This window comes from Aulonocara sp. 'chitande type north' Nkhata Bay, linkage group LG5 (genome assembly GCF_057382095.1).
Source record: "Aulonocara sp. 'chitande type north' Nkhata Bay isolate Kocher_YH1m ecotype deep benthic linkage group LG5, A_spYH_male_GT1.1, whole genome shotgun sequence".
NCBI classification, from domain to species: Eukaryota; Metazoa; Chordata; class Actinopteri; order Cichliformes; family Cichlidae; genus Aulonocara; species Aulonocara sp. 'chitande type north' Nkhata Bay.
This window is the reverse complement of record NC_141348.1, coordinates 47,188,249-47,211,952: the sequence shown is the minus strand read 5'-3', so window position 1 is coordinate 47,211,952 and position 23,704 is coordinate 47,188,249. Positions and strand designations below refer to the sequence as shown.

Sequence of the window (23,704 nt, the reverse complement as noted above, 5' to 3'; positions counted from 1 at the left end):
CAGATACGTCCCGATTTACACTTTCCTTTACAGAGCACAGGAGCTGAAATCATGTTTCTAGCCTTTTCTAAACCAAACTAAGCTTTATTTGTTGTATGCTATCTGACAATTTGGCCTGAATAAGCTGGCAATGCCATGTAGTCGGCTAGCTTACCAGTGTACTGGTAACTGACTGTCTGGGTGTTAATAAATTACATTTTTAAAAAGCCTTTCGGGGGATTCATCTATCCAGAAGGTGCCATGTTGCATCCGATTATCACATTGTTAAGACAGGGGTGTCACTCTCAGCTCAACATTTGTCGGTGTGCAGAGATATTTCAACCAAAAACAAATTTAAATGTAACCGAATGTAATATTTTTAGTGCCCTTACAAGGTCATTTTTAGTGCATGAACGTTATCAGCAAATAAGAAACACAGATCTAGAGGACGTTAATTCTATCACTCACTCACCTGAAACTTATTATTATACACAAACCTGCAAGTTGTGCAACCAGCATCACTTCAACTTTGAAACATGCACTTGGTAGGTCGTAAGCCGAGGTGATATTCTTACTTTGTCTAATGCTGCTGCAGGTGATTTGTCAAGGCATCAATGCCAAGAGACACCATGTGTGTAACGGAGAGACGGTGATGGCATCTGACAAAGTGTACTGAAACATGGCCTGCATGACAACACTTAGTGGGGATTAGTAGGGAGCCTGCAGGCTCTCTATAAAAATGGCTCCTTAACTTGCAGCTTTCAAGTTAGTAGCAAAGATTAGCGCGCTCATAACTGAGTGCTTGTTCTCCATCTTGTTTTAGATTGTCTCAGATGCTTTTAGAGTTCAAGTGTGAGAACAGAAGTGTCTCGCTGTTTGAGGAGACTCCATGTAAAACTGTCCAAAGAAGTGTTTTGTTCCATTATTAGTTTGATCACATACGATAACTTTCATCCTGTAATTTAAAAGGGACAACATGGACCATAGTCTTAAAATAAGTATTGTACTCATTCAGAGCTGAGTTTTATTTATTTTTAAAGACATTTTCCAGTTATTGTTTGAACGATAGCTGTTGCTGTTCCAGCATTACAAAAATTAGTCTCACTGTTTTTCATGTAAAATGAAGTCAAGAGGAAAAGAAAAATTCTAATGGTGGATATAATTTGTCATTTTTAATCTTATTTTTGTACATCCAAACAACTCGCGGGCATCGTTGTAAGAAGACTTTGACCCTACCGCCTTGTGGCCTGACCTACATTTACCAGTCAGAGGTGTTTTGTTGGCCGCTCCCCACACATCAGAAATACCAGGCATGCACAGCCTTTCCTGCCCACCCGTCACTTTCACAGGCTGTTTTTGTTCGTTGTTGTGAAGAGCGCAAAAGTCCATTTTAAATGGATTGTGGGCTGAAAGGCAGGCATGGCGGTTTGAGGGGGGTGAGCAGTCCAGTAAGCTGGGTTATTTATGCGAGTGAAGGATCAGTGAGTTTGCTCTGCTGCCGGGTGAGAAGAAGGATAATGTCTTTGGGAATAATCACTTCTACACAGCCATGCCTGTTTGTGCTTTAATGTGAGCTGGCGGGGTGGATTTTCTGAAATGGTAACAAAACACACACGCACAGGGCTTAAATATTAGTGCAAGATGTATAGTATACACAAGAGTGTTTTTCTATTGCGGCTTTCTCGATTCTGAGCCCTGCTTCTCATGAGGTTAAGTAAGCTGCAAACATACCAGATAAATCAATTAAGATAATATGTATTCTTCAGGGGGAGAAATCACTTAAATTACTTTGAGAATGTAAAATTTATTGTCATTTAAAGGGACATTACACAAAATTAGCTGCAGTTTTGAGTGCTATTCCTAAGAAACCTTCCACATCGGATCAGCAGCCCATATGCCAACGAAATAGGAAAAACTTGCTTCATATAGTGAATCTTATAAGGCTTATATGATTTACTCATGAAAGTGGCCACTTTCTCATTACTTTCATATGTTGTTTTAGGAAGTATCCAAAACATACAAGTTTCATTTATATAATTTTCAAGCGATCTTTTATCTGTTTTCACTCTTATATGCTTTTCATACAAGTTTCAAACAAGACAGATACAAACTTTATAAGATTTATATATATCTTTTCCATATGGGAGGCCTCAGTCACACAGAGTTAGAGACCAGCCACCCAACACCACCTGGCAACCTCTGATCACTAAGGACAAATGTGAATTCTCCAACCGATTGGTGAGGGGTTTCTGGAAGCTGCTTGTGGTCACCAGGTGACCAAAACCTCCTTTTGATTGCTTTGATCGCTAGTTTGCATGGAAGATGCTGACTAGTCTGCTGGCACTCATCAGCTAACCACCAGGCGGTACTGAAATATACAATACAATGCAACTTTATTTATATAGCACATTTAAAAGCCAACGATATACCAGAGTGCTTTATTTCCATTCATTCTGTGTAAGGCCACATCGGTGCACATTTTGCTTTCTCAGTGAGATTTCAACAGAAATCGAAGAAAAGCGCCAACCTGCAGTCAGACAAGAGGGCAGTGATGCCTGCTCAGTGCTTCATTCGGTCTTGGCTATTTGGCAGTTAATTTTGTATATGCTTGTATGTGATTTTGTACTGAACAGGTATTGTACTGCATAGTGGCAGAGAGCCCAATGGGAAAGTGGTGAGCATTGTTGACTCACAGCAAAACAGTTCTGGTTTTGAGCCTGTTTGTCAGCTCAGGTCGTTCTGTGCAGAACAGCTAAAGTAAAGGTGTGGATCAGTGGTTGTTCTTCTCTCTGTATTAGTGATGTGATGGACTGCTGACCTGTCCAGACTGCACTTGGCTTTTCACCTGATATCAGCTCGGATGAGCATCAGTGACAACAGATGGATGAACTGACTCTCACAAAATTAGCAATTTGGCTGCTTGGATTTATTAGTGTTTATATACAACTAAAATCTTATCCAATTGACACAATTTTCACACAATCACTTGCAGAGGAGCCAGCTTGTGTTTTGACACAGCGATTACTGTGAAAGCAAACTACCATGAGCATTTATACAACACAAGACAGATGAAAAAAAATCACAAGCCTAAAGAGAAGGCTGCAGTCACAGGGAGCTCTCACTGACACGTGTCTCAGGATATGAGGTCAGCAATTTTCTCCAAAGTGAAGTGTTCAAAGCAGTAAAATATCTGCCTGTATGTTAACAGAAAGACACTCGGCGTCTCCTCTCATTCAGGGATTTCTTGTGCTCCATGGTAGTGATTTCAAAGGCAATGAAGCCTCTTCAAATCTGAATACCCAATTAGACTTTGCCTCAGCGATACAACTGACTCTGCTCATTTTTCATTACTGCACATTATTTCCATTGTTACGTAGTTACATCTGTATTCCGTCTTTACGGAGTGAAGCTAATCAATTTAGGTCTATACCCGTGCACAGCTCCAATTGCTGATTTATTATATGTGAGTCACCTCAGGGGAAATATTACTTTTGCAATAATAACGTCTGCAGAGACCAGATAGAGCAACAATCCAGAAGAAATAAGTCTAAAACAGCTTTGTGCACTTTTCAGCCTCACCAAAGACTTGAACTCAAACCCGTGCCACTGATTTAATCACTGATTCTCATCTGACATATTTGTTGTCATATTTGTTTTTCTCTGATACAGCTTAAGATATTGTTAAAACTCTCAATTTTTGATCAAATTTGGATCTTCTGAAGTCATTCGTTACTAGCGCATTTAATTGTAACAAGAATTACCACGTGATGCTACACTGTGTAGCATGAGGTCGACTGCTCTGTTTTCAGTGCACAAGCAGCATTTAGGAAAGATGCACGGAGGACAGAAGCAGACATGACATGCAGCATTAGTCAGCAACCCCGTTTGCTATGTCTGTGCTTTTGTGTGCACCTGTGTTTGTGAATAATTGACTGTCTGTTTAAATTCCTGCTCTGTTTAAATTACTATATCACAGCCTTTTTGTGAACAAAATATAATTGAAATGTCATCATTTGATTTTGAAGCCAAAGGAAAATTAGCAAGCTATGAAAGGTGCTGTACTCATTTCATTCACCAATTGCACGTCTTTGCTGTCATGTTGGGTCTAAAACGATCCATCAGCAGCAAAAAAATGCAGTTTAGGTTGTGGGTAGATTAAAGCCACCAGTCCAGCGGGTCTGTGTTATGAGCTCAGAAATATAGAAATCTTTGAGAAGAAACATTTTCCCATTGAAACGCAAACGTTATACTCCGTGTCAGACATATTGAGTCATTTTACAAAGCACAACATATCTGAATATGGTCATCGGCCAACAAAGGTCTTGATGTTTGTAACATTTTTTGATGTGGTTCATGCATTCAACAGCCAGTTTGTTAGGTACACGTTTGCAACTGCTCATTAATTCAAATATCTAATAACATGTCAGCAACTAAGTTTTAGGCATGTAGACACTGTTGAGGTGACCTACTGAAGTTCAAAACGTGCATCAGAATGGGGCAGAAACGTGATTTTACATGTGGCATGGTTCTTGATACCAGACAGGCTGATGCAAGTTCTTCAGAAACTGCTGATCTGTTGGGATTTTCCTGCACAACCATTTTTAGGGTTTACAGAATATGGTCAGGAAAACAAATACAGCAGCAGCTCCCTGGGAGAAAAAGCCTTGTTGATGCCAGAGGCCATAGGATAATGATCAGACTGCTATGAGCTGATAGGAAGGCAACACTAATTCAAACAACCACTCATTACAACCTACATGCTACATTTTTCACCTGCTCACCAAAACTAGAGGATAAAATACTGGAAAAGCATTCCCTGATCTGATGAGTTTCAAATTTACAACATGAAAGCTTGGCTTGAATCACCTGTTTAGGCAGTGGTGTAACAGTAGAGCAGGGTTAGGCAACTCCAGGCCTCAAGTGCTGGAGGTTTTAGATGCGTCCTTGATCCAATACAGCTGATTCAAATGGCTAAATTACCTCCTGAACATGTTGTGAAGTTCTCCGGAGGCCTGGTAATAAACTAATCATTTGATTCAGGTGTGCTGACCCAGGGTGATATCTAAAACCTGAAGGACATCAGCACTCAAGGCCTGGAGTTGCACACCCCTGGTATAGAGGATATTTACTTGCACATTTAGTGGCCCTTAGTACCGCTTGTTCTGATGGTTCCTTCATTGGGATAATGTGCCTCCACAGTCACTAGATTTCAATCCAATAGAGCACCTTTAGGATGTGGTGGAACATGATGGGCATCATGGATGTGCAGCTAACAAATCTGCAGCAACTGTTTGATGCTGTCATGTCGATATGGACCAAAATCTCTGAGGAATGTTTCAGGCACATTGTTTTTAAGGTGAAAGCAGCTTTGAGGACAAAAGGGGTCCAACACAATATTAGTAAGCTGTAGCTAATAAAGTGTAAAGTCAGTGTGTTTCATACAGAAATACAAAATGCATGTACTTTAATATTTTGTCCCAGAATGGTCTCTAGCACAGTCCACAGTGGTAGAAGAAGCTAGTAGGAGGCGGCATGCTGCCCTGCTGCTCTCAATGCTCAGCACTGCAGGATTGCTGTTGTTCAGCTCAGGCATCTTCAGAGTGTTTAACTACCAAACACAAAGGTCCAGGCTGGTCTGACAGCATCATGCAGAGAACAAGGATACTGAATTGATCATCGGGCAAACAAGTCTAGACTCTTCCTCATTGGTTAGTTGATAAAATATGAGAAATTGCTGTAGTGTTGCTTAGCATTTTGATGGGTAGAAAAAAAAAGCATAAAAATTGATGGGTGTGGCTGTGATAACGTAAAGCATAAATGCCTGAGTTATTATGTACCAGTTAATTATTTTTTAAAATTTGTGAGAACATCAAAGATCTCAAGGTTTTTTTCAGCCCAGTAAAGATTAAAGTCGCACTTTAAATTGTCGATTTCTCAACCTTTTTCAGATCAGAAGACGAAGACCCACGCCCGCCACTTTAGTGGCATCCAGTGATCAATCATCACCAGGTAAGGAAACCCAAACACGCACACTATATTTGTCACTTGTGTATCAACTTACTCTGTGTTCATTATCTGTGGGCTGACATAATGACAGGTTGTTAAGAAAGCAGAATTTGGCTTTCTTTAAGCACAGGAGAGACATACATACAGTTCTGAGAGCTATGGTTTGAGCAGCAAGCAGCTGAGCTGATATTGTGCTTTTACAAGTGTTGCTAACTATTTTATCCCTTATTGTGCTAAATGACAGGTGAGCAGCAGTCATTCACATTACAGAGGACTCTTATCAGGTGTGTGCACAGTAGCCCAACTATATTCGCATAATGGAATTAAGCATTTTGCCGAAAGGCTCAGCTTACCTGCCGGAGTCGTCTTTGTTTGCGCCCTTTTGAGTGACCTCATTCAAAATTATGAGATAACTGCATTTTTTACTCAAGGCTGAATTCAGTCTTAGAATTTAAAAAACAGCACTGCTGATCCACTCGGTCATTTGTAAGCAGACTCATTCATCTTTGCTCGAGTGTGTGCACATAAAGGCTTCAAGGTCAGTCAGGTACCATTTCCATTATTTTGGGTGAAACCACTTTTCACCTTGAGAAAGGTGGTTTAGGTGTTTTCGTCTCTTTGTTTTTTACCGTTATGGTAATGAAGGGTCCCCTTATTCAAAAAAGTGACGAGTTAATAAACCTGCACAAATAGAGTTTGTGCAGTTTCACAGATATCACAACTACATGCCTAACCTCCCACAGCTCACAGCCAAACCTGTAATTCTTACCTTAAAGCACTTCTTCACTGAAAATCTTACTATGAGATGCAAAATTAATTCAGGCCCACTCTCAGTCAAATTACCTCAATTACAGTACTGTATGTTTCACACTGATATCTTCTCCTGCTTGTTGTGACGTTGCATCTAAACTCTATCATGCACCAAATGAATCTTCCTGCTGCAACAAAGCAAGATAAAACAGCCTGGTGCGCGTCCTCTCATGGGATCTAATGATCAAACACAACACTGGACCTCCTGAGAGTTATCCTGTTATATGAGTCATGCTTCCCTGCTTCCTCTGCTTTACTTTGTTCTGTGAGTGTGTAATGTGACCTACTGCAGAATTAACAGATGATCAGCAGGCAATGGGGCAGAAACAGTCATTTTTAGGTGAGGAAACTGAGGGTTATACTCCCTGCTGAGTAAGAAAAAAACAAGTGTTTTGCGTCACTGAGGACCGATTCGGGGAACACAACTATTATTTTCTTCATATCAAAGCATTTTACCACAGAAAGATGACATGTCTTTGCTTTTTTATCTTGCAAAGAACAACAGTCTAATTTGGACAGATTAAGAATAAGTGTTTCCTGTGATATGCCTGGTGTCTGAAAACCACTGTGAAAGTGTGCTCACAAGTGCATGTGCCTCTGCATTTATTTGAGTCAGTAATTGGACACTGAGCATGTGCAGAGTCTCAAAGTCAACCTTGATCTCTGAATAAAAGTGCGGAGCAAAACCTCAACAATCCCCTTAGCTTCATAGATCAGAGACGAGAAAAGAAAAATAAGGAACTCGAGAGGGTGTGCAGAGGAGTGCAGCGGGCAAAGTCATTTTAGAAAAAAAGGAATAGGAGGATGAATAAGCATGGACAAAACATAAAAGTGTAATTTACTTACATTTATATTTATTATACTGATTCCAGGGACTGAAGGAAAAAGAGAGAATATGTATGTGTGAATGAGGGGAGACGGGTGGAAAGGTTAAGTCACAGGTATTAGAGGTAGTGAAGGTGTATGAGCTGATACACCTGGGGTCAGCCATCCAAAGCAATGAACAGTACACAGCAGAGGTGAAGAAAGGAGTGCAGGAAGGGCGGAGTGGGTGGAAATGAGTGTCAGGGGTGATTTGTGACAGAAAGACAAGAGCAAGAGCGAAAGGGAAGGTTTACAAGAGAGCTGCTATGATGTATGGTTTGGAGATGGTGGCACTAACAAAAAGACAGGAGGTGGAGCTGGAGATGGAGGCAGATGAGCCGCTGTGCTGATCCCTGATAGAAAAAGATGATACTGACTGCAGGCTTCTGATTTTAAATGTCTTTTAAACATTTTTTTTTCTTTCTAAACTTATTAAACGTACTAGAGACCAAAAGGTCTCTTAGGTTCCACAGAATCGTACAGGAGAGAAGTTTTCCACTTATCCCATAATATGGATTTACCTTGTTTTGCCTTAGTGTAACTTAAAATGAGGAATGACTCAAATAGCCCTTAGTAAAGCACAGTTAGCTTGCTAAGCTGGTCTGCAGGAATAGTTTTTTTTGTACCAGCGAGACGTGAGTGATTTCCTGACAGATACACGGTGACAGTTTTTTACTCAGACACATCTTGGGAGGCACACTGCTAAGACACTGTTGCACTACATGCCTCATACAGGTAGTGTTATTGTCACAATGGTGCCCATTTATAAGTACACACTTTTAATTTCTACACTATGATTTTATTATAATAATTTATAGCAAATTATTGTCATGGCTCCTTGCTGTGGTTTGTAGATCACTAGTGTTCCTTTCACACCTCTTTGAAAACCATTACTGAGATCTAACTGAGCAGAGAGATTGATAACTTTGCCTCAGGGAATTATAAAGTGTATTCTATTTATCTTTATTTATAATGTAAAAATATAGAAATCAGATAGTGACAAATATATATTTTTCATTCTTTTTTTTTGCAGAAAAAACTGGGTACCAGTATTGACCACAGGCAGTAAAAAACCAGCCACCGTAAAATTGGCGATTGGTTAGTGAAACTGAATCGTGACATCTCGACTGGAGCTGTTTTAGCTGTTGGCCTCTTGATGTTTCAAAACAGCATGTAAAGAGCAAGAAGTGACTTTGAGAGCTCAGCAGGCTCACTGGCTTAAAAGCATTAGAATACCCTGGATAATCTTCTTTTTGAACTCTATTGATGCTTTTATTTTATAAACATAACATAGCTGCTGGCTGCTTTCCCATAAACTTTTAAGCACTCCAATTTTATTTGATTTTATTTTATTTTTTGTAACCAAAGGATTCACCCCCTGCTGGCCATTAAAAATCAGGCAGGCTTAAGGCATTTATCCATTGGCTTTACTTTCCAGCCCCACAAGCTACCTTTGTCTTTTATGCTACCTGTGATCCTCACTAGCAGCGGCAAAGACTGACATGTAATCAGAGCCCGAGACAGTTGTACGTGTGTGAGACAGAACACGGATGTGCAACGGAAAGGGGGATGGGGAGCACACATGACGATGAGGGAGAGGAGCTGTGCTGGTGCAGAATTGCTGTGCCCCACATCACACGGATTCCTGCATTATTTAATGTGCTGCAGATTGCTCTGTCCTGTGCACTGTGAACCCCAAAAGCACATCAGAGGAACAGCTATACATAACTGGGACGCAGACTGCAGGCTAAATAATGAGGAAACTGAATTTATTACAAGCGAGTGGTGAATTTCACTACAGCTTTCTCTGAAGAAGAGCTTTACTTACTCTTAGGGTGAGACGAGGAGAGCTGAGTGAAATGAAAAAGAAATATTTGATTCATTACAGTAAATTAAACTTTGCCATAATGGCTGCATCTGAAATTACATGCTGATTACCATATTGAAAGTCTATGAGAGATTTTTCTACCGTATCTCAAACCCAGTGGTGGCCCAAAAATCTCATCACATATTATTTATTGAATATTGCAGTATGCACAAATGGTATATCACAGCTCCATAAATATCTACTGACTATGGCAGCTCTGATATTAGTGCTCTTTAATTAAGGAATCAAGGTTTTAATTGCTTGTTGCACTAGTTTTTAAAAATGTGTTCACATTTCTCCAAATGCAAAAGAGCAGCGTCACTTATGGAACTCTTATATATGAAATACTTTAACCACATAACATGAGCACAAGCAGCAGCAGCTTGTCTTTGTAGGAGTGGATCCTGGCACCTGACACACTTTGGCACATTTAAAACTAGTAGGAATTTCCAACATGATATGATATGATATAATCATATATATGTGTAGTCTTCTGAATATTACACATACAGACCATGTTTCACTAAGAATAAGACAAACTAAATAGCACACTCTTCACAGACCTACCACTTTGTGCACAAAGTAAAAGAACGTATTTATGTTACACTCTATTTTAATGCCATGGATGTTAAAAACAGCGTGATTGTTGTGTTTATGTTAAATCCAAAAGGCGTCAGGAAGTTTTGTGTTGTGCTGTTTTTAGGTGCAGGCCTAAAAACAACAGCTTTAGGCAAGACTGAATCTTTGTACCTAAGCCAAGTGACTACTGACAAGAATACAAATAAGCATATTAAAACAAAACAAAGCATAACAAAAAAGAATGACGCGTGGGTGTGTGCGCTGATTAAAATGCACATACTATTAATAATAAAGTGGGTTTTCTGTTATATGCAAGAGGAAAGACACTTTTCTGATCAGTCTTTAGACACAGACTTCCAGCCCTTAAGCCTTTTTTTCATTTCAACATTATACGGTTGTTCGAGTTTAAACTGCTGATATCTGCCTTATGCATTAAGTGGCTGCTGGTTTGTTGGGGATTGAGTGTAGGAGGAGGAACAATGTTGCCTTTAAAATTAAAAGCAGGCAATTATTATTTGTCCACAAACCAAAGACTTCACCTCCCATCTTCTCTGTAACCAACAGTAACAAACTGCAACATGAACACAGAAAAACAAGCCTTTCAGATGCAAAGTGTGAGAACAGTGTTTCTTTTTCATTTATTGCAAGGCTGCTTTTTCTTTATCAGATATACCAGGCCAGCTTCAAACAGACACCAGCAGTGCATAGCTAAATTGGAGCGGCTTGGCAGAGTAAAGTGGAGGCAGAAGACCCTCTCTGTTCTCATCTGGCGTCGTGTCAGACAGTCAGCTGGGAGCTGCAGTTATAGACTCATCAGTGCTGAAAAGGCTTTTTTTATTGGCCTTTTCTCTCATTCTGCATCACAGATGGGCCCAACACGAGACAAAACAATCTGAATATCAGCCATGTGAACAATTTTTCTGTTTTACCCAAGTTATTTTTTAGCTTTTCTACTGCTACACATTTTAATAGTTGTGCTGTTTGATTTAATTAAACATTTTAAAACTTGTGCTTATCCCAAATACTAACTTAAATCATCATAAAACCTAAGAAAAACTAAGATAACCACAAATACATTTTGGGCTGCAGTCTAAAATGTCAAATAGTATCCTGCTGCTTGAGGTGATGTCAGAGTGACATCTTTTATACTTCATTTTTGGACGCACAATTTTGGTCCACTGAAGCGGTTGTATTTTGCCAGGCGACCGTCTTTTTTTTCTTTACGTCTACTGAACGTCACAATAATTTTGCAACATGTCTATATTTCACATCATAAAACTGAAATGATTGTTATTTGAGTAAACAACAAGATAACAAGACTGGTATATATTATTTTAGCTGTTATGCAATCAGATGTTACGAGCACATGAATCTGACGAGGGTTGCGTCACTGTTAGGGTAAGGCTTGCACTAAAGCAAAATTAGCTTAACTGTCCTTCTGGGGACCATATTTAAAAAAATAAACAATATATTGTAAGTAATAGGAATTTGAACATAAACATAAGCAAGTTTTTAATTAGGGTCAAGGATGCAGGGGACCATTTCCCCCCAGCCTTCTGTATACCCTAGCAAGTCTTATTCACCCAACCACAATCACATTCATGCAGCACTTTTATCTATTTCATTTCACACACACACACACACACACGTTCCAGTCGATGCAATATGGGGTTCAGTATCTTAAGAATACTTCAGCATTCAGACTGCATAACACTGTGGGCTCAATCCACCCACCTTCCAATTCCACCACCTGAGCCACAGGTGTTACAGCGAGTATGGATATTGTTTTGTTGTTTTTCTGGCTAATGATAGTTAATGGTTTACACTCTACATAGAAATAAGGCCATAGCCTCTTACTGAGGCAACTTTATCATATATCAAGCTTTTAATGTGAAAAATTCTACAAGACCACCTTTTAACATATATTTTCACAACCGTGCATCCAGCCACTTTCTTCAGTTTATCATATTGAGGATTGCAGGACATATTTACTCTAATGATAATATTTGCAGCCTCTCATAGCAAACACAGTGAGAGGTTTTAGTGCTGCTCAAGAAACATAGAATACACGTATTTTTTCACTGATAATTTCAGACTGTTTTATCAAACATGATCCAGAGATGTAAAGGAGAGCCCACAAGTTAATATGAAAAACATCCATAATGTCATATGAACCTTCTAAAACTCCTGGGATGCTGTGTTAATAGGATTCGGCTTCACGGGGATGAATCTTTTTTTTAAATGACATTTATTGGCTTTTATACCGTGTTTCTTACACCCCCATGCATGTGTGTGGTGAAGAGATACAGAGAGAGAGCGATGATGAAAAAAGAAACAAGCACATCAGTGGCATTTTTCAACAGTCTAGCACATACTTTTTAGTGGGAATATTTTGGTGCACACACAGTGCCTTCCCAATGCCTGGGGATGCATAGGTTGCCAAGCAACAAGGTGGTGTCCTAGAAAAAAAAAGTTTAAAGCTGTAAAACGTTGATTTGGATCCAAGTTCAAAACGCTCGCTATTGATCCCGGTTAATGGTTTCACTGTACTCTGGTGAGCTGTATTTTCTTTCCTTCTCGGTTCTTCATTGTTTCGAACAGAGCCGTGTTTCATATATTGATTTTTTATTGAGTTTTTCTTCATCCCGTGAGCTTCAGAATTCATACTTCATATTGTGCTGGACCTGTCCTCTACTGCTAAGTAAAAACTGTATTCAAATAAACAGTGCTATAAAACTCTGTAAGTGATTAACTAGAAGTAAAAATCTTGCTTTTAAAATGTAATTTCAGTACAAGCACACAAGTTTCATCAAACTAAATTAGCTTAACAACAAATAAAGAATATTTCAGTGTTTCAGGCAGCTGTAGCCTAGTCTTTTAGATTCTTTCCCTCGCTGTAAAAGTTTTATACTTTATATGAACATTTTAAAATTCTTAAGAATTTTATGCATCTATATAATATGTGAATAATTGCAGTCAAACTAAGCTCTGCTCAAGAGTGCACCACAGTATGATGTATATTTACTTCCCTTTAAGAGTGTTGCACGTGCTTAGGTGTGTATCTGAGAACAGCTGTTGAGCATATACAGGGGTCTATGTGAAAGATGTAAGTGGATCATAAAAAGAATCCTTCAGACGTATGATGAAAAATAAAACATTATGACCAACAATTCTGGATAAAAATGGAGCAAACCATATTGCAGTGCTTGTGGTTACAGCGTGTCAGATAACCATCTGGCTGGAGGTCACCATATATCCACTGTGCTCCACACTGTTCAAACACACAAGTGCTCCAGCGACAGTGCTCTCACACTGAAGAATAAGCTGTTAAAATCAGACTGTGAAATACGTGGAAACTTTCTGTGCAGTTATCAAGTGTGTGTGTGTGTGTGTGTGTGTCTGCCTTTTCATAATTTAATCCTGTACTTATTCTATTGTTTGCTTTCTCATAGAAATTGATGAAGATCGTCTCCCAAATCAGCTGTACAAGGTAATCTAGTTTCTTGTCTATTAAAGTTTGATTTTGTTGTAACAAGATTACGAAAATTAAATTATGTGAATTCTGGGTTTCAATTTTAAGCTAGTTCTATGTTATAGTAATATCTTCAATCTAAGAGCTCTCTGCCCAGCTGACGCGCAGCGCTGATATTTCACAGGCAGCCTTGTTGAACTCTCCTCGGCAACGGCGAAAAGGGCAAAAGGGAACGCCTACGATGAAAGGTGAGTTATTTTATAAGCGTTGCCATCAATACTACAGTAACTGTGATGCTGGTACTTTAAGTATTATAGCACACTTTTGGTGCTTGAGAAACAAATGCAAAAGTCACATTTGGCTTTGGAGGACAATGCTTTATACTCTGTCACTACTTTACTGTAAGACAGTGAAGACTGTGGTAATGACTGAAGAAGAAGGTTAGTAAGCTGCTCAAGTCAAAATGATAATAAGTACCATAAACCAGTACTCTGTGTAATCTCTGTTAAATTGTTGTGTGCTCTTTTGATAAAACGCCAACTGATCATAAATCAGCTCTTTATGACTAACACTATTCATTACCACACAGAAAAATATTGTTGCAACCAAAACCTGTCTTCCTTCTCTCACCCCAACCAGTCGCAACAGGCCCCGCCCCTCCCTGAGCCTGGTTCTGCTGGGGGTTTCTTCCTGTTAAAAGGGAGTTTTTCCTTCCCACTGTTGCCACACTGGTTGCTCATAGGGGGTCACATGATTGTTGGGTTTTTCTCTGTATGTATTAATGTAGGGTCTACCTTACAATATAAAGCACCTTGAGGTGACTCTTGTTGTGATTTGGTGCTATATAAGTAGCACTGAATCCAATTGAAATCGAAAACTATTGCAGTATATTAGTTAGTATTAAGGGTTTTTTTTTTATATATTGCTCAGCAAAAAGCTGATGGAACACCAAGATAAAAAAAATAAACTAACTAGCTGACGCCTCATACATACAGTAAGTGCATTAGTTCAAAAAAGTAAATTTTTGGCACAAAATGAAAGATTTCTATTCGCTAAGAGGGTGGCTTGCCAGTGTTAGCCGGATCACTCCACATTTAAACCTCTCAACATTAAAATTGTTATAGAAGTAGTTTTTGTTAAAGGAATCAAATCCAAACGTTACCCAAATAAAAACATCCAGTGGAAGTCCAGGTGTTCTCATTTAAGTTGATGACATGTTGTTATTGGTGTTGAGTGTTATATGTGGACCCGGTCGGCACTCAATCCAACACTCATTCATTTTCCCATTATCTTATGAGAATTCGTCCCAGTTTTTATGTTTTCAGTTTAAAAAGTGGGTCTCTAATTTTGAGATTAAGGTCCTGCACCACATGAAACAGACAAATTATTTATTTATCTTTATTTCTACTTTTTTGGGGTACTTGGACCCAGCAATTTAATGCAAATCCATTTTTAAGAGACCAATTCAGCTTACATACAAACACAACATGTAAATGGTTTTATGCAAAGTACGTGCAATAACATGGAGCGTTTACGAAAAGTGAATCAAGAGAACATTAAAGACGAGATAAAAGAAATAGGAAGCTCTAGGATATTTCCTTTTCAATTAGTTTTACAGCTAAACTGCATGCTCTGAGTGTGATGAGTCAGTTCTTGCAGAGGAGATAATCAGTGTGCTTTAGTTTCCTACTACAAGGGGATTAAAACTAATAAACCACAGATGGAGGAGGCCGGGGACAGCGATTAAAGAATTCATATCCAAACTCTGATGTGTCTTTACCTGCCCTGTCACTCCAAACTGTGCAGGGGGTTAATTAAATGTTGCCAGTTTATTAGATTCTTAACCCACAATATGTTTTCCACCTACACTTCCCTTCATTTCTGTTACCTTTGTGCTATTCATGACCCATCTTTTCTCCCATTGGCTGCCTTCATCTCACACCTCTTTCTTTCCTTACTCTCACCTCCCTAGTGATTTTTTTTGCACTTTAAATTTACCCTTTAACTTCAATATTCCTACAAACCCACCTCCTCTTCCTTTGCAAGATAGCTCTTCCACTTATCTAACCTCTTGTCATTTTCGTCTTCTCTTCCCTGCTTTTCTTTTACCTCTTCTGTCACCTCCCAGAGCTACAGTTCCTGGTAGAGCACCACCTGTACAGGCAGCAGCAGGGAGCTGGAGACGAATGCTCCTCAGAGAGCTGCCTGTCAGACCGGCCCAGCCCCGACTCTGTGCCCACGGGAGAGGAGCTCCCCCACGACGATGAGGCCACTGCAGAGGCCTTTGAGAAACTGCGTTGCCAAATGGAGGGTATGTGCAGAGGCTGTCAAGCAGGATTTAATTTGTGTGCTTGCAGCTGCTTATTCAGCAACAGATGCATCCTTAAAATCTGCTACAGTACTAATTTAGGCACAAAGACTAACACTCAACACTTGGTCCACTGAGACCTACCGTATTTCTGTGTTTATGTTGATTTTCCCTTAAGATAATCTTCAGTGAATATGGTCATGAGTGAATATTTATCTACCTCTACAACCTATCAAATCATATTTTGGAGTGATAGTGGATTTCAGTAGGTAGGAGTTATTTGCAAATAACGGGTAAAAAGTACCCTCTACTACTACCTACATTACATACCGTCATGCTTAGCGACAAGCAATCATCATTTCCATCATTACATCGGACAGAATGATCCACCCCTCCGTCTGCATGCATTGAAAAGCCTGAAGCTCAGAGAGCCGCAGAGAGATCCCTCAGCTGCAGAACAAAGAACTCACCAATACCAACAGACATGACATTGACAAAGTGACAGAATGAAAACGTGTTCTGCAAAACAGCTTTGAGTGGCAGCTATAGGCGTGGAAAAGCAGCTATAATTGTGCACCCTATGAGGATTGTTAGCTGAATATTGCTCGGCCTCAGTGCCTTTGCTGTTTTTCAATCCTGTGCTTCCCAACCCTGCAAATCAAACTCCTCCAAAGGGCACAAGAGCATATTTCTGAGAGGCGCTAAGATTTTTGATGGATGAGCATAAACATTTCCTCTTTTCCTGTTTTTTGTAAAATATTTGTTCTCTTCGGATTTCAGCAATTATTTCAATTAATTATCTAACGAGATTTTATAAAACCCTGTGATGTAGTGGACGGCAATCAAAATACTTACATTCACACTCACAGTCATACAATGTTTTGTTGTTAAAATGCCTTTAATTACTTTCAGTTATTACGCTCACACTCTGACGGATGCAACAGAGACAATTTGGGGTTCTGAACATTTCTTCATGCAGACTGGAAGAACTGGGAAACAAACTACTCACCTTCTATTTGTAACCAACTCAATTTCTACTTCCTCTCCCTTATTTGGACATGAATATAATACTTGTGTAAATCTGCTTGGTTGCTTTTGATTTTTGTATCTCAGTCAGTCAGTGCAGCATAAGGGGGAATAAATATTGCTTACAAAACATAAATTAATTTATGAATAAAGCCTGAGGGGTGACTGCGGGGGGAAAGGGTATAGAAACGAATGAAAAGATGGTTATGAAGCAGTATGAAGGTCCTAAAGTGGAAGGAGAAGATGGAAGGCCATGCCGTGTGGCATCATAAAAAGCTGAAAATACTGGAAATAACAAACACAGCACATTAATATGACCCTGGGGTGTTCGATAAGGGGAAAAGGGATAAAAGTAAAGAAGAAAATGAGGCAAGAAACATTAAGATGTCTGTAAGGAATGTATGTAAATCGATGATGGATCAGGAGAAAAGGGGGAGGGTAGACGTGAAACAAAGGCATCAGATAAAAATGGGAGAATATGAGGAAATATGCTTTAAAAAAAAGTCAGAATTTAAAAGAATTGTTCGTTTCCTTGTCACGATGTGAAGAAACCACATTTGTCTCAGTATCATCAATAAAAATTTAGCAAGCTGCTTGTTTAGTTTAGCATGATAGACTAGATGGAATAAAACAGGAAATATCTAGTACAAATAATATAGTTAGCTTAACATAATTAGTATATTTTAACTTTTATGTTATTTTGATGACATACTGTAATTATGTTGACACATCATGCAACAAATCATTTAAAATGATTTGATAAAAAGAAAACTTCTTATAACCATCTCTGTTCTCGGTTCACTTTGCTGTCCAGATAAGGAAACACTTTCTCTGCATTATCAAAGAGCAGCCCGGCTGTCCTTGAGGCCCTTTTTAGAGCCAAAACAAACAGCACCAAAAAAATTAAATAGGTCAGGGTGCTCCCAAAGGCTCCATTAGGAATTAACTTTTTCAGCCTCCAGTGAAACCTCACCAAATACAGGGTTTCACTGCAGAAACCATTAGCCGTACCCAGGTAGTTTGGTTTTGATATTTTGTCAGATTGTTGTAATATTCAGTACTAATGTTGACTCTCCTTTAATAAAAAAAAAAAAAAAAAGCACTTCCTATAGATCAAAGCAGCACCATAACAGATACTATCTCCTGGCTTTGCTTTTGTCTGATGACAAAACCAGAGGTGAGTTTTTCGGGGTCAGGGATAACAGTTCAGTGTAATGGAAGGTGGATACAAGGTCACGGCATACACTGTGTACACTTTAGTAATTGGCCGGGACTAATGCATCATGAGTGGACAAGACTCTTTTTTTTCTGAAGCTGTAATAGCACAGGGCCATTTTTTTAAATCCGCTGTAACACAGATGTGTTTGTGGTGTAAAAGCTTCAAAAGCTTTACACTGACATTTTTTTTTTATCTTTTTGCATTATTCACCTTATAGATGAGCTGCAGATTAAGTCCTCAGTCCGGGTGAAAGGAGTTAACAGCAAGATAGGGGAAATAAATGAATGATTATTAACATCAGTTGTTGGCAGCTTTGCTCAAAGATCACCAACTGGACACTTCAGGTGCAATTGTTGATGAGACTAGTTGAAATAACGAAAACATCTTCATCCTTTTCAACTCAGTTTGAACTTCCATTCCATCTTGTTTACCATTCGTCTTTCTGCCCTCTGCAGAGTTCTCGAGGGAGAGTCTATTAGAGGCTGCCGGTGGGCTCGAGTGTCCCCTCACCAAGGAGAAAGAGGATTGCTTCAGTGTTGCCAGTGTAGCAGATCCCTCATCGCAACAAAACAATGCACAAGCAGGTACATAACTGTCATTAGAGCCTTGCTTTTTGCAGAAAATGTCTCCAACGTGGTCTTTTCCTCAGGGGACTCCTCATCCTCCACGCAGCCGGCAGGATTTATTTAAATTTGTTAAACTGCGAAACAGCTTTGGCTTGCTGTCATATAATCATGGCTCGTCAACAAACATCTGTGAAGTGGCTTTGATCCCCATTTCACAGAGCACCGACATGGCTGAAATACCCTGAGAGGAAGGTACACACACGAGTGGAAAAATCAGGTTTGGGAAAAGGGGGCAGGAGGAGAGCTAATACTGGCATATGGTGCAAATGGAGCATGTAGAGCTTGTCTTTTTTCCCCCTTTCTGTATTTCATTCTTTCTTTCTCGCTGAAATGTATTATTACTGGGGTGGCTGTAGCTCAGGTTGCAGAGCAGGTCAGCCACTAATCAGAAGGTCGGTGGTTCGATCCCAGGCTGCATCCTGGCTGCATGCCAAATATCCTTGGGCAAGATACTAACCCCGTGTTTGCCTACTGGTGGTGGTCAGAGGGCCCGGTGGCGCCTGTGTCCGGCAGCCTCGCCTCTGTTAGTACGCCCCAGGGCAGCTGTGGCTACAATGTAGCTTGCTATCGCCAGTGTGTGAATGGGTGGATGACTGAATGTAGTGTAAAGCGCTTTGGGGTCCTATGGACTAGAAAAGCGCTATACAAATGCAGGCCATTTACCATTTCTTTTCTATGACTTGCTGTGAGTCCTAAAATCTTTCATGAGGCATTGATGGTCTTATTAGTGAACCCACAGCTGAAATAAGCCCAACATCTCTCCAGTCTTGCGCTTTTAAAATTCATATAAATTTTTTTAATCATATTTCACATGCTGAGACAAACACAGCTCACTCCTGGCTACTGATCATTTGATAGGATGATACAAATGCTGCTCATTGATTTCAACTGTAGTAAGTGTCATGTGAGCAAAGGGAAACCTGTGACTACAAGTTCACCATTGCAGGTAACACACCACTTGGCTGGTTGACTCACTTGACTTAATTTCTCACACATTTGGATTTTGAGCGACAGTGTGGGCCTCATGGATGCGGAGTAATACAAATCTTAGCTCAACTACATAGTTACATTTAATGAGCTATGTTTGGAGAAGCACAGTTTAGGGTCGTGAAAACCCAATCTGATTTATCCATGCATGGTGTGAAGTCTTGGGTCATCAGAGAGATTCAGCACACCTGTTCCAGCTCCACTATCAGCTGGTTAACAAGTCTGTCTCCTCTCTCTGCTTTCCATCTTGTAAATCTTTCACAGCACACATTTTGACCTGTCACAGTAAGGAAAGCACAAGTAAAATTAATGATGCTTCACTTCCTTAAGTGTTCCAATATTATAAACCATGACAGTGAAATGCCAAACACTGTATATAAACGATGGACATACCCTCCAGGTATGATGTCACTTCAGCAGTGTTGGGAAGGTTACGTTTTAAATGCATTCACTACAGATTACAGAATACATGCACCAAAATGTAATTTGTAATGTATTCTGTTAAGTTACTCAATGTGAGCAACATACTGTGAATACTTTGGATTACTTGGTATATCGCGAGTAGCCTTCAGTAATAGTAATAAATCACACAGCAATAGTAGATCGAAGGTACTGAAGTGGCACATAACCCAGGTAGCTACCTCAGCTACAGGTAGTTGCAGTAGGCTAACATTTGTTTTTTAAAAAGAACTGACTTCCAGATGTTTCTTTGGGTTTGATGCTGAGAGCAGCTTGGTTGCTGGCAAACAGAGTTTGCATTGCACAGTCATATTCCCCCATTCCTTTCTTCTTTAAATGTGAAGTGGTGTCGGAATTGCCAAACAAGAAATGAATTCCTGCCCATGCAGTGCTGCCTCTGTTGTGCTGGCTCCGGGTCCATTGTTTAACTGACGCCACCAAAATTAGCAGGACGTTGTTACATTAGAACCGTTTGTTTGGGTTTCTGGCAATGCGTGGAATTACTAAAATTAGAGTGTGGATAGCCTAACATATGAAACTGGAAATGACTGTTGTGTAATCCATTTATTTCAACAAAGTAGCTGTATTCTAATTATCACCTATTTAAATGGTAACTTTAACGAAATGCAGTTACTCACTTCACCCGTTGCCCACTGGTGGTGGTCAGAGGGCCCGGTGGCGCCAGTGTCCGGCAGCCTCGCCTCTGTCAGTGCGCCCCAGGGTGGCTGTGGCTACAATGTAGCTTGCCATCACCAGTGTGTGAATGTGTGTGTGAATGGGTGGATGACTGAATGTGTAAAGCGCTTTGGGGTCCTTGGGGACTAGTGAAGCGCTATACAAATACAGGCCATTTACCATTTACTCCCCAACACTGCACTTCAGTTTTTCACTACTCAGTCTTCAAATATCAGACAAAAGCCGAACTCAGCTCAGAGAAAGAGACTGTTATTTTTAGCTATTTATTTTAGCATGACAAAAAAAAATAATGTTGACAACCATATACTAAATTAGCAATGAGTGTGCAGATACCTACAGATAGCCAGAGTGAGAGAGAGAGATGCAGGTCTGGGCTTTATCCTGGTTCAGCTGAATACTTCACCTGAGTGGAAATCGAGCATCATCAACACACCTGTGCTTTCCAAAACATGCTTTGGGTTTGTTGTTTCATTTATCATGTCGTTTTAACAGGCAGAAGGTTTAGAGGGATGACAGCAAATAGAGAATATGACAGAATCAGGGTAACCCCTGATTTTATTGATCCCACGCCAGAGGTTTAAATTCAGGCTTCATCTGGTATCTGCTACTTCTGACATGTACTCATGTGAACACCCAGTGATTCTGGAAGCTTTAATAAAATAATAAATTTACTAATGCCCATAGTACTCAATAAAAAGCTAAATGCATGTAATGTTTATGTAGCAATATGTTGATTACGCGCTTACCTTATTGTTCATATGCAAACCCCCCCCCCCCCCCCCAAAAAAAAGCACAGCAGCAAAAAGAAAAAAATTGGAGAAATACTAAATAAGCTGTAAATATTTATTGTTTATTTGCACAAGTCCATTAAAATCTCCAGCGTCAGCCTCCAGCCTCTTCTCTCACTCTTTTATGTCTCTGTCTATATTTCTGCAGAAACAAAAGCAGGAGTGAGTCAGCCGGCAGAGGAGAAGACAAAGAAATGCAGCCTGAAGACAGAGAAATAGAGCAGTCCTCTGTGCAACACAATGCTGCTCAGTCTGCTCAGTCAGCCCTACACAATGACAGAAGATTGTGTCTGCAGATTCACTTTTTCAAAACATCAGGGCTTCAATATTCCTCTACGGCCAGGCCTTAGTTACCACCTTGAGAAAAAAAACAAAAGTTTCTACATTTATTTTGTGTCACAAATCTTGTGTAGAGAGACAGTTGTTATAATTATGTTTGTTTTTGTTAAAGCTCCCCCCGCACTAAATTAAAACTAGCCTATTGTATCCCCCAACTGGGATTTATTATCTGGTTAATGGGACAAGCTTTCATGTCTTACTCACACATATATTATCATAATCTGTCACAGGTTTAATATCCCGTTGATTTATCAAAGACAACAAATATTTTATTTGCAATCAATGTAGACATTTTCAATCAATTTATACGTGCCATGAATTCAACATTTATTGTTCCATCTCGTAGCAATAAAATAGCATCAGAACCTTGTAAGTAACCAGAGACAAAACCTTCGATTTAAATTCAAATGCCGCCTCGTATGAGCAACCAGAAAAGACAGAAATAAATGTGGGTTTATTGATATTTTATAGTAAACCTATATTTGGATTTTTGAACAACTCGGTTGATATTTACAAATATTTTTAAGGCCAACTGCAATTTTATTTATATTATTAATAATTAGTCGATTAAACACATGGAAGAAACTAGAAAGCCATTTTTGATCATAATTATGATTTCCTTTGGCTCCAGTGGGTCTCAAACTGTCGAGCCTGCCTGGTGGGGCAGACAAGCACGGTGTGTGGGTGGCTGTGATTACCAAAGTTACAAAATAAGGTGAAACTAAACTGACTGAAAAATGTAAAAAGAGGCTAATGACCGTTGATCTGTATTTTGTTGAGCTGTCATCCTTGCTCGACTTCTGAAGGCGGGCGTGCCAGAAAGTTTGGTAACCACAGCCTTGAACTGTGTCTACACAGAGCACATTTCAGACATTTTCTTCAGACATTTGTCCCACATATGTCTGACAGAAGAGTCACTCATAGGTTAATCACACTGGGCATTAATTGAAATTCAATCTATAGAAGTTTATTTGCATGCTTTAAGTCTATTTTCATACATTCTGCGCTCACAGTTGCAGTGATTGCGTCCAACAAACTTTTACACACACAGAGCTCTGTGTAGATGCAGTTTCATGCTCTGCAGTTCTAAACAGACAAAACGTATAATGTCATTTCTTGGAAATATTTTTAATGTGATCATTTCTAGATGAAATGATTCACAAATAATCCCAGAAAACATATTTTTCTGCAGCCTTAACATCATCCCAAGCCTGCCGGTATTGACTCTGTAAACAGATGGAAAAAGAAATCCAGTCAGAAACCAGTCCAGCCATCAGAAAAGTAGACTAATTATACTGTAACAGCTGTCATTCTGGTTTTGTTTTCATTTTTAAGAATAGAGAATTACTCCCGATACAAATAGGAAGGCACTGCTTGTTGAATGAGAGAAAACAGAAAAACCAACCTGCAAGCTAAAGTGCAGCACATTAAACCACATCTAACTGCTGGTCTGACTCTGACTCCCCTGGTTATGCTTCAGGGCCACTGCTAACGATTGCCTGTAGCTTAAAGGCTACAGGGCAGATATGTTTACTTAGTTTGTTATTTGTGTGGCTAAGATTCAAACTCCTGTCAGTCAGTCACACACATGCAGACAGCTGAAGAGAAGCACCGCTGACCTTTCCCCAAAGTCATTTTAGTTCTTTTTAGCATAAAGGGAGGGAGAAAGCCTGTCTTTA

General features: G+C 39.6%; 1 protein-coding gene across 2 annotated transcripts in view; it reads left to right on the top strand.

The window, feature by feature from the left end:
• Positions 1-22,933, top strand: part of LOC147331531 (protein phosphatase 1 regulatory subunit 1A-like) — a 31,197-nt gene extending 8,264 nt beyond the window's left edge. The window contains exons 2-7 of one of the 2 annotated variants that reach the window (XM_086293946.1): positions 5,928-5,988; positions 13,558-13,595; positions 13,762-13,825; positions 15,706-15,888; positions 18,586-18,714; positions 21,835-22,933. In XM_086293946.1, coding sequence (XP_086150072.1) covers positions 5,928-5,988; positions 13,558-13,595; positions 13,762-13,825; positions 15,706-15,888; positions 18,586-18,714; positions 21,835-21,905 — 546 coding nt within the window. In that variant the 3' untranslated portion in view covers positions 21,906-22,933. Of the gene's footprint in view, positions 1-5,927; positions 5,989-12,526; positions 12,660-13,557; positions 13,596-13,761; positions 13,826-15,705; positions 15,889-18,585; positions 18,715-21,834 lie in introns of those variants that run through there. The other variant, XM_086293947.1, reaches the window with a different exon arrangement.
• The last annotated feature ends 771 nt before the right edge of the window (positions 22,934-23,704 follow it).